General features: G+C 30.4%; 5 protein-coding genes across 20 annotated transcripts in view; 2 read left to right on the forward strand and 3 right to left on the reverse strand.

Moving 5' to 3' along the window:
- The window catches only part of LOC106784556 (muscle M-line assembly protein unc-89), a 31193-nt gene extending 28663 nt beyond the window's left edge, over nucleotides 1–2530 (forward strand). For all 8 annotated transcript variants that reach the window (XM_014744242.1, XM_014744244.1, XM_014744247.1 and 5 more), the window contains 3 exons: nucleotides 76–579; nucleotides 661–1805; nucleotides 1874–2530. In XM_014744242.1, coding sequence (XP_014599728.1) covers nucleotides 76–579; nucleotides 661–1805; nucleotides 1874–2120 — 1896 coding nt within the window. In that variant the 3' untranslated portion in view covers nucleotides 2121–2530. The remainder of the gene's footprint in view (nucleotides 1–75; nucleotides 580–660; nucleotides 1806–1873) is intronic.
- Nucleotides 2531–2687: 157 nt separating this feature from the next.
- On the reverse strand, nucleotides 2688–4800 carry LOC106784558 (NEDD8-conjugating enzyme UBE2F-like). 5 transcript variants are annotated; one of them, XM_014744257.1, is made up of 6 exons: nucleotides 4245–4334; nucleotides 4087–4116; nucleotides 3687–3802; nucleotides 3452–3613; nucleotides 3212–3373; nucleotides 2688–3139 (listed from the first exon to the last, which is right to left on the reverse strand). In XM_014744257.1, the coding sequence occupies exons 3-6, from the start codon at nucleotides 3792–3794 to the stop codon at nucleotides 3023–3025; spliced, it is 549 nt and encodes a 182-aa protein (XP_014599743.1). In that variant the 5' UTR covers nucleotides 3795–3802; nucleotides 4087–4116; nucleotides 4245–4334; the 3' UTR covers nucleotides 2688–3022. The 5 variants fall into 5 exon arrangements, with proteins under 5 accessions (XP_014599743.1, XP_014599745.1, XP_014599746.1 ...); XM_014744259.1 differs by lacking the exons at nucleotides 4087–4116; nucleotides 4245–4334 and adding an exon at nucleotides 4707–4800; XM_014744260.1 differs by having other exon boundaries at nucleotides 3506–3613; nucleotides 4087–4407.
- Nucleotides 4401–6337, forward strand: LOC106784560 (vacuolar protein-sorting-associated protein 25). Its single transcript, XM_014744262.1, has 4 exons — nucleotides 4401–4808; nucleotides 4973–5118; nucleotides 5214–5432; nucleotides 5497–6337. The coding sequence occupies exons 1-4, from the start codon at nucleotides 4759–4761 to the stop codon at nucleotides 5607–5609; spliced, it is 528 nt and encodes a 175-aa protein (XP_014599748.1). The 5' UTR covers nucleotides 4401–4758; the 3' UTR covers nucleotides 5610–6337.
- A 27-nt stretch (nucleotides 6338–6364) lies between these two features.
- Nucleotides 6365–15070, reverse strand: LOC106784557 (excitatory amino acid transporter 3-like). Of its 5 annotated transcripts, XM_014744252.1 has the most exons (11): nucleotides 12437–12951; nucleotides 12177–12280; nucleotides 8487–8809; nucleotides 8209–8392; nucleotides 8075–8117; nucleotides 7965–8004; nucleotides 7657–7843; nucleotides 7328–7561; nucleotides 7062–7253; nucleotides 6838–6972; nucleotides 6365–6743 (listed from the first exon to the last, which is right to left on the reverse strand). In XM_014744252.1, the coding sequence occupies exons 3-11, from the start codon at nucleotides 8743–8745 to the stop codon at nucleotides 6593–6595; spliced, it is 1425 nt and encodes a 474-aa protein (XP_014599738.1). In that variant the 5' UTR covers nucleotides 8746–8809; nucleotides 12177–12280; nucleotides 12437–12951; the 3' UTR covers nucleotides 6365–6592. The 5 variants fall into 5 exon arrangements, with proteins under 5 accessions (XP_014599738.1, XP_014599740.1, XP_014599739.1 ...); XM_014744254.1 differs by lacking the exons at nucleotides 12177–12280; nucleotides 12437–12951 and adding an exon at nucleotides 14989–15070; XM_014744253.1 differs by lacking the exon at nucleotides 12177–12280.
- On the reverse strand, nucleotides 14128–15691 carry LOC106784561 (cyclin-dependent kinases regulatory subunit). The gene is made up of 3 exons (XM_014744263.1): nucleotides 15471–15691; nucleotides 14989–15116; nucleotides 14128–14905 (listed from the first exon to the last, which is right to left on the reverse strand). The coding sequence occupies exons 1-3, from the start codon at nucleotides 15524–15526 to the stop codon at nucleotides 14844–14846; spliced, it is 246 nt and encodes an 81-aa protein (XP_014599749.1). The 5' UTR covers nucleotides 15527–15691; the 3' UTR covers nucleotides 14128–14843.
- Nucleotides 15692–15737: the final 46 nt, after the last annotated feature.

Consider the following 15737-nt stretch of genomic DNA (forward strand, 5'->3'; position numbering starts at 1 on the left):
GCACTGTTTTCTCTCTAAACGCATAAATTTTAATGACAAAAGATATTTATTTATCTTTTCTTTTTTGTTTTACAGACACCAATAATACGTGAACGCCGTCGTTTTACCGATGTCATGGACGAAGAAATCGACGACGAACGTAGAGCCAGGATAAATAGATATGGATCACCTGATACATACTCATTGAGACGATTGAAACATGAATTAGGTACTCGTCTCGACAGTTATGTTGAAGCTGAAGCTATGATAGAATCCAAGAAGGAAGGGAATTTACCTTTCTTGCGTGAGAAACCGCAAATACGGCCGATCGAGGAAGGCAAAACAGCACAATTAATGTGCCTCGCAGTAGGTGATCCAAAACCATTAATACAATGGTACAAAAATGATATAGTCATTCAAGAAACTAAAAAAATAAAGATCACGGAAGACAAAGATGGCAGATCGATACTCAGTTTTAATCCCGTAAAAGAACACGATGCTGGGATTTATAAGGTGGTGGCAAGAAATTCTCTTGGACAAACTGTAGCCAGAACTAGAATGTTGATAGCTTTGGTTCCCACTGGTCCCGATTCACCAGAAGTATATATTCATTTTTTTTCCCAGATAAATAATTATTTTCTAATAGTATTCAAAATTGTAAAAGTATCGTTTGATTTGCAGGCTACTGAAGTATCAGATACCCAAATACTTTTACGTTGGAAGCAACCAAAATACGACGGCAATTCTGCCGTACTTTGCTATAATCTTCAATACAAAGAAGCAGATTCTATTACATGGATAGATATTGGTTTTAACATAGATCACGAATTTTACTTAGTACGAGATCTGAAGCCAGACGTTTGTTACATTTTCCGTCTAGCAGCGCGTAATCGAATTGGATGGAGCGAGAAAGGTATTCCCTCGAAAGTCATTAAAACAAGACCGCCAGGTGTACCTCAGATACAGATAACCAGTGCAATGAGACATCTTCAAGAATTAACAGAATCTGGACAAGAGATCGTACTCGAGGAAGATAAGCCTCATATTGATTATTCACTTGAGGAACATCCGGTTGAATGGTCGACTGAAACATTAACAAACAAGTATAGTTTCATATCTGAATTGTGTCGTGGTCAATTCTCTGCTGTGGTTAAGGGTATCGACAAGTCTTCGGATCGCGTGATAGTCGCAAAAATTCTAGACCTTAGGCCGGAAATAGAAAAGCAAGTTAACAGAGAATTCGAAGCTCTACGTTCTCTCAGGCATGAGAGAATAGCTCTTTTAGAGGCAGCATATAAAGCACCAGGATCACCATTAGCTGTCTTCATTATGGAGAAGCTTCAGGGTGCCGACATTCTCACATATTTTTCCAGTCGACACGAGTATTCTGAAAATTGTGTAGCCATGGCTGTAACACAAATATTGGATGCGTTACAATATCTTCACTGGCGTGGGTATTGTCATTTAGACATTCAACCGGACAACGTGGTAATGGCCTCTGTTAGAACTGTTCAAGTTAAATTAGTCGATATGGGCACTGCACAAAAAGTTAGTAAACTCGGCACAATGGTACCAAAGGCAGGTCATCGTGAATACAGAGCACCGGAAGTATACAATGAAGAACCTGCATATCCACAAACAGACATTTGGATGGTCGGTGTTCTTACGTACGTCTTATTATCCGGAGTATCACCGTTCCGTGGCGATGACGCCAGCGAAACCAGACAAAATATTTTATTTGTTAGGTACAGATTCGAATATCTTTACAAGGAACTTACTCAAGAGGCTACACGTTTTCTCATGTTGGTCTTTAAACGTGCACCAAAGTAAGTATTCGTAAAAGTAACTTGTATAATTTATATTATTCACATCCTTCTTTCTTCATTTATTCTAGCAAAAGGCCAATGGCTGAGGAATGCCACGAACATAGATGGTTATTACCGACGGAATTTATGATTAAAAAACGTGAAAGATCGGTCTTTTTAGGTAATAGACTTAAAGAATACAACACCGAATATCACGAAGAAAAAGAAAAACTTGTATCTGAAAGCCAAAGTCTTGCAAGCGAAAGCCTTTTAGGTTCAACTCGAAAATTAATAAGATCAACGAGCATACAAGAAGAATTGCTTACAACGATCTAACGATAAAGTTTATGATTTTTCCAATTTATTTTCTCCATATGACTGTGAAATATCACAAAAATATCTAGTCAGTCGTTAAGAAAACAAGGAAAAAAAAGGGAATAGAAACAAAAGAGAATCATACAAAAAGTATCCCGTTCCTTGTTTTTTTTTTGTTATTATTTATTTGTTACAACCTATAATTAATTATATCGAATATTATATCATCGATTCGACCATGAATTTCATTAAAGAAAATCATGAAATTTTGACTGTTCAGTATTCTGATCAATTTAAATGGTTACAATGGACACAATGGTATTGAAAATATAGCCAGCGAATGTACTAACGAATTAGTGAACATGATTCAAATTCTTTCAAATTGTACAAAAAAAAATCGTTACATAATATAATAAATAAATATAAAATAACAAATGCAATTAAGCACTATATTCTTATATGCGTATATGAAAAATTACATGTACATGTCTTTCGCACTCGTGTCTCTTTGTAAGAAAATAAAATAATAATGAAATCAATGAAATATGATAAATCCTTGGAGTAATAAGTGAATTAAAAAGATGTCGATTTTTTTATTAAATATTGAATTTATTTACAAATCGTGTAGTCATAGATAATCTGTGGTGAGAAAGAACTATCGTACATGTGGTATATCTTTGACGCATCTTTCTTGTACTTTCAACAATAGTAACAAGTTGAATATCTTGGATGTTTAAAGAAAAATAAAAATAAAATTATACTCTTTCTAATATGAGACTAGTAAGAAATATATATCAAAATATAATGTACAATTTCCTTTGAAAACGTCGATTTATTTCAAATTTTGTTTGATTTGCAAAAATCATGGATCTAATTTGGTAAGTGCATAATTATATTGTTGTATTAGGAATTTGAATTGGAAATCATCTTTTTGCATATTGCATAACGTATTGCTTTACCTTAGAACGGAAAGATTCTTTATCTTTAATAAACAAGTCAGCTGCATCTCTATTTAACGGATCATCAAAATTTAAAAGATCCTGAAACATAAACGGCCTAAAATATTTTATATCTACCGTACAATTATTTTCACATAAAATAATCGTACTTACGGTAAAGAGCGAATTTAAACCCCATACAACATCTTTTAGTTTGCGGGTTGGCGCCCATCCCATTCCATCTATACTATTTTGCCTTAATATTGATAGACACACATCACCATCTTCGCTTATATTAGGATGCCATAGTTTCGTCGTACACTTCACTTTCGGTGGCTACAATCATATACAGTTGCATTAAATCAACAACATTATATAAGAAATCTTAAATAAAAATAGTTCATTTATATTTACAGCCATATTATAATCTTCTGATATAATAACGTCAAAGAAAAAGCGACCACCAACCCAATATCCCTCATCAGGTGTAATTAAAAGTGTAAATTCATGTAATCTATGAGGATCATTAAACATAACTTGACAGGTAATAGGAAGCGTTTGTTCCATTTCTTGTACCTAAGTAATATATATCAAAAATATAATATATAATATCCATTATTATATTATTATTATATATATTTCATCATACCTCTTTTATTAGTAGCTTATCGCGAATAGATGCCCGTTTATTGTAATCTCTATTTTTAGAATTTGTAATCTCTGCATCTTTTTTCAATTTTCCTCTTAATGTAATCATGGTACCTCCTGTGTGTTAAAGTTTATAAATTATCTATTTACATATAATAATTTGCATAAATATATATATATATATATATATATATATATATATATATATAAAAGAAAAGAAGAGAGAGAAAAAGAAAAACAAATTAATTTTTGTATATAATAAAACTATTATAATATTAAGAACATTAGAGAATTGTCCTTCACATATAAGGTCAAAGAAAATATTTATATTACAATTACAAAAAGTTATATTTTCCAAAGAAAAAGAAAATTGGTATAAATAAATAAATGTTAAAACTTACTTCGTGTTTAACTCCGTTTTTTAATAAAATCTTTACGATCGTAAAAGAAACATAATTGATTAAAAATATATTCATTCAATATTATAAAAGTAATATCTATACCAATGTACTTTGAGGTTAGAATTATCGTGCAGTTAATGAATTGGTAAGAGACGTACTTTTGACAATTCTATCTTATAAAGTTCTAAATTTGGCCATGAAACTCGTATAGTGTTCAATAGGAAAAATATATTCGAAGAAATTCCATTTCACCCGTCATGATGTAGCCGAATAAAAATGGAAAATATATCAGTAAATTCAAAGTTGTTACTATTGTACTGCAGATGGTGGTACTGTTTGAAAATAAGAAGAAGAAGAAGAAGAGAAAGAGAGAGATTGAACTACTTAAAGAACATAATTATAACAATTGTTGATAAAAAAAAGAAAATGAATTAATCATTCATGATTCCTACTTTTAATTAAAATTCGATTATTTAAATTTTCGATTTCGTTTGGAATTATAGTTAGCCGCCATTTACGTTAATAATGTTCACGCTTGCAACCAAAGTAACACGGGTATTCTAGGGAAAATATTTACCAAGGTTGACAAACTTACAAAATATATTATAAAATAAACTTACTCTTGCTGTCAGAGACGATATTTACAATACGTTTATACAATAATAATAAATAATGGCAGAAATTGAATGGCCATGGCAATACAGTTTTCCTCCATTTTTTACGTAAGTTTTATCAGATTCATTCCTCTAATTATTTTGTGCTTATTATCTTATTTGGATGCAGTGCATGGTACCTGTCACATGCATAAACAAAAATCTTTAATAACACAATGAAATGATCAAAATACAAATTAACATAAATAAAATAATTTTATCTACTTGAACAGTCTCCAACCACACGCAGATACAAAAGCAAAACAATTGGAAGCATGGAAAAGTTTAGTATTAGAATATTATCGGATCACAAAACAAGCAATTATAGATGTAAGAGAAGTCCATTCGAGTCCTCTTTTTAACAACAGTGCAATCAATCGTATCCTTAATAAAATTCTATTTGAAGAATTTATATGAATATATTTTATAAAATGCAATTGTTTTCCTTAAAAAATATCAACTATTTAATAATAGGTAAACTACCATCTGAAGTAGTACTTATAATATTAGAAGAGTTAAGCAAAACAGGAAACGCTATGCCATTAGATAAGACAAAACAAAGGTGGTTAGTTTACTGGCATACATTAGAAGAATGGGGTGAAATAATATATAATTGGGCACAAGAAACTGGACAGATTGGTTCCGTATGTACTTTATACGAATTAACGCAAGGAGAGGATACAGTCGATCAAGGTATGCACTGTAAATGATATTCATTATAACGTATCGACTATCCTTTATTTGTACTATTTTTTAGAATTTTATAAACTTGATACTGAAGTATTAATAAGATCTCTTAGAACACTTGAATACGCTAAAAAGGCTGAACTGATAATGTTCGACGATAATCAAGGTGTTAAATTTTTCTGATCGGATATTTATTATCCAGAAAATACGCATATTAAAAAATTCAATGTTATTCAACTATTTTTCTAATAATGAAAAGTTCTTAATTATCATTTTTATAATGAATATTGAAATTATCTATTCTATACGCGTTTTTAATGAAGAACAAGAATTATTTGAAGGGTAAGTTAATAAGACATTGATACTTTTATTGGAAGAACAAATATTTGTACTAATATTTTAAAAAATCACTTCTACAATATATAAATTCTTTTTCATAACATTTTGTATTTGGATACATAAATAATTATTATGTTCTCTCTTATTCTTGTTATTAACAAGAGAATTCTTTCTATGAACAAGAATTCTTAACAATTAAGTATATTCTATATGCATATTCCTATATACAATGTGATTTAAATTATTGCTTGTATGAGAAATTATCAACTGTATCTAATAAGAAGTGTTATACATCTCGATATATATTAGAAACAAGAAGAGAAACATGTACATATAAAGAGAGTATGTCTATAAATATAAGAATTTATTATGATTAGCATCGATACTTTCCAAAGAAAATCACTTTATTTTTTTTTAATAATTTTCCAATTCTTTATCATTGTGTGTATGTGTGTGTATCTTATAATAATTTAAGATATTATATTTATGAGGATAACAGCATACCTATACACTCTTAAATTATTATATCAATGGCTTTTGTACATATGTATATAATAAATTTACGTAAATATGGTGGAAAAAGTTTAAAGCTAAATTGGTTGTGTTGTAGATTTGTATTTGCATTAGTATATATTTAGTTTTAAAAAGTTATATTCACTAAATTGTACTAAACAAATTTTTTCATTTGTAAGCACGTTATATTAAATAACATAAAAATTTATAAGTCTCTGGTAAGAGACACAGTTAAAACTGTATAAAATAATATAATATTGTATAAATGCTATTAAGTAGCATGCATAAGGAGAAGAAAAAGAAAGACAAAAAAATTATGTGTCTGAGTTTCGCAATCGAGCAAGTTCAATGGCATCTTCTGCTTGATTCAATGCAGGTACATTAAGTTCTCCTCTGCTCATCTTTTCGATAATGCAAGCTCCAAGTGCATCGCACATTACATTAATTGTAGTTCGGAATCGATCTCTAAATAAATTAAACAATCATTTATATAATACTACAATATATAAAAGAAAATAATACGCACAGATATCATTTGAAATTATAAATTTAAACCTACAGCAACCAATCTACGGCAATAATTAGAGTGACATCCTTCGCGGGTAAACCTATGGTATCTAAAACCATAACCATTGTAACAAGACCAGCTTGTGGTATGCCAGCAGCACCTATACTTGCAGCTGTTGCAGTTACGCTTAAAAAAAGATTTAAAAATGATTATTTTCAATAGATAGCAGTTATTTTTTAATTTTTATTTTTTTAAATACGATGAAAATAAAATACCTAACACCGATGACTTTACTAAGAGTTAACGATACGCCTCTAACTTGAGAAATAAATATAGCTGCAACTGCTTCGTATAATGCAGTTCCGTCCATGTTAATAGTTGCACCAATGGGTACAACAAATCTTGTTATTCTAGGATCTGCTCCCATATCATCCAAGCACTGCAGAGTTACTGGCAGTGTAGCAGTACTGAACGAATAAATGCATTTGTATACATGTAATAACTTTTTGCAACAATTGCAATAGAAATGAATAATATTCACCTTGAAGCTGTTCCAAATGCTGTAACTAACACTTGTCCCATTTGTCCAATAACTTTGAAAGGTAATTCTCTGGTACATACGAAGTATATAATAGATAAAGTGCCAAAACCATGGAGAAATAGTCCCAATAATACTGTCATAAAATATAAGCCTAATTTACCAATGATCGCACTTATATCCTCAATTTCTAAAAGTTTTGCAGCAACCAAAAAGAAAACACCGATTGGTGAAATCCTAAAAAGAATATATATTAAAATATTATGATTGTTTCTGTGAGAATGATTATTAAATCATTCATTTAAAAAAGACATTTAATATTTTTTTCATACCAAATAACCCATTTGGTAATAATCATTGTTGCTTCTGACAATGCTATAAAAAAATCCAACAAAGCTTTTCCGGATTGTCCCATTTTACCGAGTGTAACCCCCAAAATAATACTAAAAACAACTAATCCAAGAGTATTTGTTCCATCAGTATATTTACTTGAAATTTCCCATTCTTCTATAGTAGTTTCTAAAAAAGCAATTAATTAATATCACATTAATAATATAATCAAATATATTTATTAATAAGTTTCTTATAGAATATCCACGTTGTCAAAGAAAAATTTAAATAAGATAACAATTATTCTTACCATTAGTCGCATTTTCAGGCTCCGTTAATATCGTACGATACTGAAATAAAAAAATAAGATATTTGATAATGTTAATTTATTATTTAAAAAAATGTTTAGCATTAACTTACTTGTGCAACACAGGCTTGAACAAGATTTGACGGAAATATATTCCTAAAAAAAAAAGAAGAAAAAACAATGAATTATATTGCTTATCACTTTTCGGAAATATCGTGTATCGGTTATAATTTTATAATCGAATTACCTAATTAAATCTAATAGCGTGTCGGCAGTGGTAACATTTCTGATAGGAGTTAAATCTTTATCAACTTCGAAAGAAGTTCCACTAATTTCTCCGGGTCTTATCACCAAGACAAGAATTATCCCAAGAATAACAGCAGTAATCGTTGTAGTTCCGTAATAATAAATCGATCTCATACCGATCCTTCCTATAAAATTTGAACGAGTGAACAATTATTTTCATTGTTTTAATAAAAATAAATAATAATACGTTATTAAGACATGTTAAGACAAATTATTCACCTGAAAGAGTAAGATCTAAACTACCGATCGAACTGACAATACTAGCCACGATCAAAGGTAAAATAAGACCTTTGAGCATCCTCAGAAAAAGATCTCCGGGAAATTGAATATACATTATTTCGCGATTCGTCCATCCCCCCGTTTTATTGATATTTCTTAAGATAAAACCAAATAGTGTGCCAGCAAAAACGCCGACTACCGTCAGTAAAGTCAGTAAATTTTCCGACATACAGTTCTTCCATCTTTTTGGGCGTGCCATATCGTCCTGTTAATTTTTCTATGCGAAATTGTTGAAATTCAAAGATGATAAAGACCTGTCAAGCCTGTAAAATTAAAGAACGATAAATCGTTGTGTTTCTTTAAGATTAAATCTACTAATAGTAAGATACAGAGTTTTCTAAATTTAAAACGTTTCATGAACATACGCAACATTTGCATAAAGATGCATAAAAATGCAAGGAAGGCTTGATTGAAGCATTCTTTTATTACTCATGCACATATCTATAATATGTGCGTTAGTTAGCTAGAAAAATTGAAACGGTAAAGTCAATATTGTCTTATTGTTAAATCATTTTGAATTAAAAATAATTACGATGATACCACGGACGGGAGGTAATTGAATTCTTTTTGTTTACTATGCTTGCATAAGAATCAAAACGATAATTTAATTTGATTAAGAAAGGATGCAAAAAGAAGCGCATTTGCTGATATACACGTAACATTAGAATTATTTCAATGTAACGCACATAACGTGGATTGGATAATTCATACGTATAAAATTCTGAATTAATCGTTCTTCGTGACAAGATAGTGAAATTCCCATATCTATTATGTTAAACTGGTTAAATCCAATTCTTTCTTGTCTTGATATATAGAAGTAGAGAAAAGAATTATACAAATTATTATTCTTACGCAAATGATGTGTTTTCTCTTACAATTAAGACAAGCAAATGATTTTATTCACGTACGCAACATACAATTTCTTTGAATTTATCTGCCTTACTGTCTTACTAATCATTTTTCTTTTTTTATTATTCTCAAATATTATATTTTCTCCCTTTTGATTCATTATTTTTTTTTCACTTTTTATCGAATAATAAATGTGATAAATTGCTTATTTTTTTATCGTTTTGTTTACTCGTATCTCTCGTGAAAAAAGTGTATTCCCGAGACCTTCCTTCTTCTTCTTCTTCAGTGTTAATTAAACATTACAGCCCGAAATCTGTTACTTCCCAGTCCGATAATAGCATCTCCCATATTACTTTTTTGTTTCTTTTTTTCCTTTGAATTCACCAATGTAATAACGGGAGTATCTGCTAAATGTATTTATCGATTTCTTAATGTACTTGTTTGTATATATGTACATGTGTGTATATAGATGTATATATACATGGAATAACTATTACATATATTCATGGAAAAACTAGTATGAACCGGTTAAAACTATACCATAGATCGGTAAATGTATTTACATGTCGCAACCTATCGAAAAATATAAAATTAAGAGAAAACTTTCGTACAGTTTGTTAGATGATCGGTATTTATAATAGGGGTAGGACTACATTAGGGTTGCGTATATTGATATACTGCACATGTTGACATTTTACTATAAATCATTTTTATATTGATCGTAATAATACTGAACACCTATATTACACATTGATATTTAATTTAAAATACTGACAAAATATTTGTTTAAAATACTGACCTAATAAATATATAGCATATAAACTTTGAATTTCATTCAGAAAACAATTTTGTGAGTATTTACATGAGCATACTCATAAGAGAAACAGATAAAAAAACAGAAGGAGAGTTCTTAGATCCCGTGAGAAAGAAGAAAGAAAAGCCCAGCTCCAAAAACATGCTCGTATACTTCGACGACTGCATTCCTTGCATAATTGCGACCTACGATCGTTCTCAACGTTCTCCCTGTTAACGAGGAACACTTTCTTTTTATGCGCGGCAGAAGTTTTTTATTAATTATTTACGAAATACATTTCTTAATTCACAAGATTTTCGATTAAAACAATTACGAATTGATCCTACGAAAGAAAGGAAATAAAATTCATTTTATAATTGTATTATTATTGTCGTGTTGTTGGAAAGTATACGATAGATATGAACAATGAGTTCATTTCTTCACAAACCTGCGCGTACACAAAAGAAAGTTAATTTATATTAATAACATATTAATTCATTGTGACAATGTTATTTTGAGAAATGTGTCAAAAGCGTACGATAACATTTAATGTTTTAATTCGATTGCAGTTGCACGTTAAATGAAGTTTCTTCGTGTTTGGCTCTCGAAATTCGAGCCTAACGAAGTTCCTTGCTCGTACACATGATTCGTCGATCCAAATAAGGTAATCGCTAAGTATGGCTGCTGTCTTACCTTCGAAACGAAATTCGGGTCATCTTTCTCAAAGCCGATTTTGTCAATATCTCGAATCGTCCAACAATTTCTCTTTCAAATTTCCCACCGAACATTAAAAGAAAGTTTTTCTTCTTGTTTATAAACAAGAATCATCTTTCTCGAAATGGATTTTATCAATATTTCAATTCATCTTACAGTTCTGTCCAGTTTCCCGCCAAACGATAATACTTTTCATTCATCAAAATCAAATATTTCGTGTTTAACGATTAATAAGAAAAATTGACCAATTTCTTAATATATAATTTATCTTATTTCGTAAGTTACGTTTGCATATCTCACCATCAGACGAAGATGAAAGACAAGAGAAGGTCCTTAAATTTTCCTTTCACATACGCATCTAACACCCACGCGATTCGTCCCAAGGACTTATATTTTTTTCTATCAATTCTCTCAAATACTCGTCTTTCTCTCTATTTTTTTTTCTCTATCGTTTAAGAATTTTGAATTCCTCTTATCGAGGATGATTTAATCGCTTAAAAGCTTCTTTGTTCAGAATAGAAAATATCGTTCGTCAATTTTATTTACGTATATTTTATCATAGCAATTCTTTGATAAGAAAACTTATTAATATCCATCCACTCTCGTTTATTCACAGTTTCTCATAAAACACGATGGAACAGTTTTGTTCAGAGAAGATTTGATAAGAACACAAAAGTCACGATATGTATATTTATTCATACACACCAAAAAAAGATAGATGAAGACATCATTTCACGCGGATTTGATGTTGCGACTTCGTATGTGACACATGTGGTTGTTATATTTGCGAACCACGTTGATTGTATACGCCTCGTTATGTTTATGTACATAAATATATACATATATGTATATATACATTTTATTATCCCGCGAAATCGTGTCATTCGTAAATCATTTGAATTTTTTCCTTCTTATTTCATTTTTTTGTTCTAATAACATTTTCATTTAATTTTGTCTGATTAATCATCCCTATAAACGTTTTTTTTTCTTTTATAACAGAGATAGGCAAAAGATTTACTATTAATCGATCGATACAAAGTACGTCTATGGTTTTACGATAGAAAATAGAAAAACAGAACAAGAATAGAAATAAATAGAGAAAAAGGAACGAATAGAAAGACCGTTGCTCCGAAGTATTTATGCATATAGTACGTTAAGAAAGATCAAAAGGTAGGGGAATGTAACAACGAGAATAGTTAACTGGCGACAGCAGCGACGTGTTTAGGAGAAAGGGAAGAGAGCGGGAATAAAAATGATCGATAGAATTTACTCACTCGTTCAATCCTGTTCGATAAATTTGAAAACTCCCTTTTCGATGCACTATATCTTCTCTTTCGATCAAAATTTTGTCTTTAGTTTCGAATCATCTATATTATGTCTATTTAAAGTGGCAGTTTGAGCACGCGGTCATTTGAAAATTCAAATTTACGATTAGTAAAATTACATTTGCTCTCTTATTGTCGCGGGAAATAGAGAGCATTATTCGAAAAATAATTAGAAATGAAAATGTGTTTAAATTGAAAAGTTCTCTTACTCGTTAATCGTATACGTTGGGGTTCACGATGGTAAAACTCGGAGACGCACACTACTATTCGCGAGGATCGACTGCGAACGACAAATTCAAAAAACGTGAGACCGCTCTTGACTCTCTGCATCTGAAACCCGCCGATGATCACCAATCGTCTCTCTTTTACTCCCGCTCTCTCTTTTTCTCTTTTTCTCTTACATACGCCATACGCGCATACATACACGAACGCGCGCGCGCGCGAGAGCGTATATGCTCGCAAGTTCGTCCTTCGAGAAGAAAAAGAGAGAAAGAGAGAACCGGGTCCAACGACTGGTTGTAACGTCACTCTCAACCCTGCAAAAGCCGATGCGAATAAAAGCATATGTATATATGTATATATACATATATATGTAGTAGTACTATATTGCCAGTTGGGTTGAAAAAAGATCGAGAACAACACGGTCCAGACGATATAAATCTCTCTTTCTAGCAGTGTACTTTGTTCATTATGCGCATGCGCAAAAGATCTCAAAGAGCGGAGATGTGTATGTTAACTCTTTAGGCAAAAATTATCTACCTACTTAAATGTTATGTATTAGAAACTAATTAATTTAATAAATTACATTTTTGTTTTTTTTGTTTTTGTTAAAATATATTACAATGGAATTTATATAATTTCATTTATGTTGTAGGACTTAATTTTATATTTAACCGCCTGCGTACAACACCATGCGCACAACCGACAAAGTAACTATTTCTGTCTCACTTTCACTTATTGGAACCCACAATATATTATTACTATATACATATATATTTAAAAGCCAAAGTTGAGAACCGTATGCGAGTCGAAGCCCTTCTGTGTCTCTCTATTGCCTTCTCATCTCCACTTCCCTCTTTTATAATCTCACAATCATCATCGTTCATTTTCCACCTCGAGATGATTCTTTTTCTCTCTCTCTCTTTCTCTTTATTACAACTTTTATCTACTTTCTCTTCTCCCACCCTATTTCTCTCTTTCTCTCTTTCTCTACGTACAGACACACTCACAAATCCCTTCTATTTCATCGATACAATCATCATCGTCACCGGATCAAGGACCCTTTATCTTCTCTTATGATTCAATTCGATCCTTCAGGCATTTTATCAAACATTACGTTGTTAATTTCTAACGTTAATAAATCAGAAAAGATGAAGAGCAGTGTTTCTCAAACTTTCGTTAGTCGCATACCTAGTCGCACGTGTTGCAAATATTGTCTAGTTCTTCATGATTATTTGAATACGTAGGAATTTACCTAATCGAATAAATACCATCATGCGAGGACGAAGTTGTATTTCTATATATTTTTTACATACGTTCATTCATGACAAACGTATAATGCTTTCACACGTTATGTGCGTCAAAACACAGTTACAATTAATTTATGTATAATTTATGGAAATTGCTGTGAGAAATATTTAGGTATTAAAATACTCTGTTAATAGACACATATAATAGACGATGTTAATTAGATCGAGGTCAAGCACATTGTGGTGATATTAATTAAGTCTTTAAATGCGTTTTTATTAAATTTGTTTCACTTCGGGTTTATTATTGTAACATTTTTAACTGTAAACCGTGAAGAAAATTTGAATTATTTTCATTGTATTTTAGTTTGAGAGTATCTTATGGTTTGCTTATTTAGGCGATATAAAATAAATAATATAAATGAGAAAATTTATACAAAAAAAAGAAATATTTATTTTTCATTATGGGTACATGTCCTTTTTTTAGCGAACTAAATCATTATTTACTCATACGTATACAAATATTTAAATATTAAGTTACAAAAAAATACTAACCATCAATTGAAACATTACCCTTACATTAAGTTCGAGGAAATGAAAATACATTTAATTATTTTTAATATAAAGTCTGAATAATAAAATAATAATTTGAGTAATATGATATAAAGTTGTATAAAAATTACTCTATCACATTATTCAAATGCATGGAGGGGAGTACGACAAATTTACCGTATACTAAGGCACCTAACACGCAAAGTTATCTAGAATATAATTCTTATTTCACAAGTTTCCGATTGCTCAGCTCATCTTTTAGGATTCAATGAAATATTGAATTTTCTGTTATCTTTTCAAGAAACATCGTTAACAGGATGAAATATTAAAAGCTAAAGTAGTCTATAGACATATATACAGAATATTTTGATGATATATTGAAATTAATTATGAGAAGAGCACAGCTTATGTCACGTCTTAAAATTAAAACGATTTACATTAGTTTTTTGTCTGTTGCAAAATAACATATACTTCACTTAAATGACTGTTTTGAAATATGATATTATTTTGAATAACTCAAATGAATCGTCTAGCGCTGAACCCTTCCAATGCTTTTACGATATCAACAAATATTTTCACAATGAAGTATAATGGTCTTTTACGAGTTATTTTCTGGTGGAGGAGATGTGATCTTTCTTTTAAATAGGAGAATATGTGGTTCTAAAAATATATATTTTAAACCGTTAGATATGTGATTAGCATACCATATTATTATATATGAAAATATTAACCGCTTAGTTTACCTGGGTAGTGGATCATGTAATGCACCCATCCTTGACTTTGTTGAACTCCAATAGCTCTCCACTCCTGCTCAGACATGAGATGGGTTTTTGGCACTAATTTCTGCATATCTTTAGGTAAAACCACATGCCTAAAAAAACAATCCTATACTCAATACATTTCCCTTGCATGAACTTTTTTACATAGATAATTAAAAAATTTTTAATTGGTTTCAAAAGTAGATAGGATGAATTAATTAATAACAAAAGTAATAATATTAAAGAAATTAACAAAGCTAACAAAAGCATATGTGTGGTTAGTTTTTTAAATGCAAGATTGCACTTTATCCATAAACAAAAAACACAGTAAATTATCAGGAATTTTTAGTACACGCGAATTTGGAATAATACATGTTATTAATTATATGTATAATGGAACGAAATATTCTAATGAAAAATAAAAGAAAGTGTAGCTAATAAGAGTAAACTGTCTATTGGGAACTTACCTGTATTCATAAAGGTCGTCATAATATTTGTCAGAATAATAAATGGGATTCGGCATTCCGTAATACTTAATTGTAATACCACAATAAAATTAAAAAAAAGGAGACAAAATAAACGATAATAATTTGCTATGCTATGCTGCAGTAAGCGCTCGAGAATTTTCCAAAACCTTCTGACTGCGAAGGGTGCACGATTTGAAAGTTTAACGGATATACAATTTAAAGAAGTGGGGGAAATTCAACTACTCTCTAGTCGTTGACACTTTAAAT

The sequence above is a fragment of the Polistes canadensis genome, unplaced genomic scaffold (genome assembly GCF_001313835.1).
Source record: "Polistes canadensis isolate GaletaPanama2010 unplaced genomic scaffold, ASM131383v1 scaffold_37, whole genome shotgun sequence".
Lineage (NCBI taxonomy): Eukaryota > Metazoa > Arthropoda > Insecta > Hymenoptera > Vespidae > Polistes > Polistes canadensis.

Coding starts and splice junctions, on each gene's coding strand:
- LOC106784560 (XM_014744262.1), top strand. CDS start 4,759: ATGGCAGAAATTGAATGGCCATGGCAATACAGTTTTCCTCCATTTTTT. Junction 4,809..4,972: donor AGTTTTCCTCCATTTTTTAC/GTAAGTTTTATC, acceptor CTACTTGAACAG/TCTCCAACCACACGCAGATA. Junction 5,119..5,213: donor TAACAACAGTGCAATCAATC/GTATCCTTAATA, acceptor ATTTAATAATAG/GTAAACTACCATCTGAAGTA.
- LOC106784561 (XM_014744263.1), bottom strand. CDS start 15,526: ATGCCGAATCCCATTTATTATTCTGACAAATATTATGACGACCTTTAT. Junction 15,117..15,470: donor GACGACCTTTATGAATACAG/GTAAGTTCCCAA, acceptor TTGTTTTTTTAG/GCATGTGGTTTTACCTAAAG. Junction 14,906..14,988: donor TTACATGATCCACTACCCAG/GTAAACTAAGCG, acceptor ATATATTTTTAG/AACCACATATTCTCCTATTT.
- LOC106784557 (XM_014744254.1), bottom strand. CDS start 8,745: ATGGCACGCCCAAAAAGATGGAAGAACTGTATGTCGGAAAATTTACTG. Junction 7,254..7,327: donor GCATTTGGAACAGCTTCAAG/GTGAATATTATT, acceptor TTATTCGTTCAG/TACTGCTACACTGCCAGTAA. Junction 6,744..6,837: donor ATTGCCGTAGATTGGTTGCT/GTAGGTTTAAAT, acceptor TAATTTATTTAG/AGATCGATTCCGAACTACAA.
- LOC106784558 (XM_014744259.1), bottom strand. CDS start 3,794: ATGATTACATTAAGAGGAAAATTGAAAAAAGATGCAGAGATTACAAAT. Junction 3,374..3,451: donor CAGAAGATTATAATATGGCT/GTAAATATAAAT, acceptor ATATGATTGTAG/CCACCGAAAGTGAAGTGTAC. Junction 3,140..3,211: donor GTTTAAATTCGCTCTTTACC/GTAAGTACGATT, acceptor TTTATGTTTCAG/GATCTTTTAAATTTTGATGA.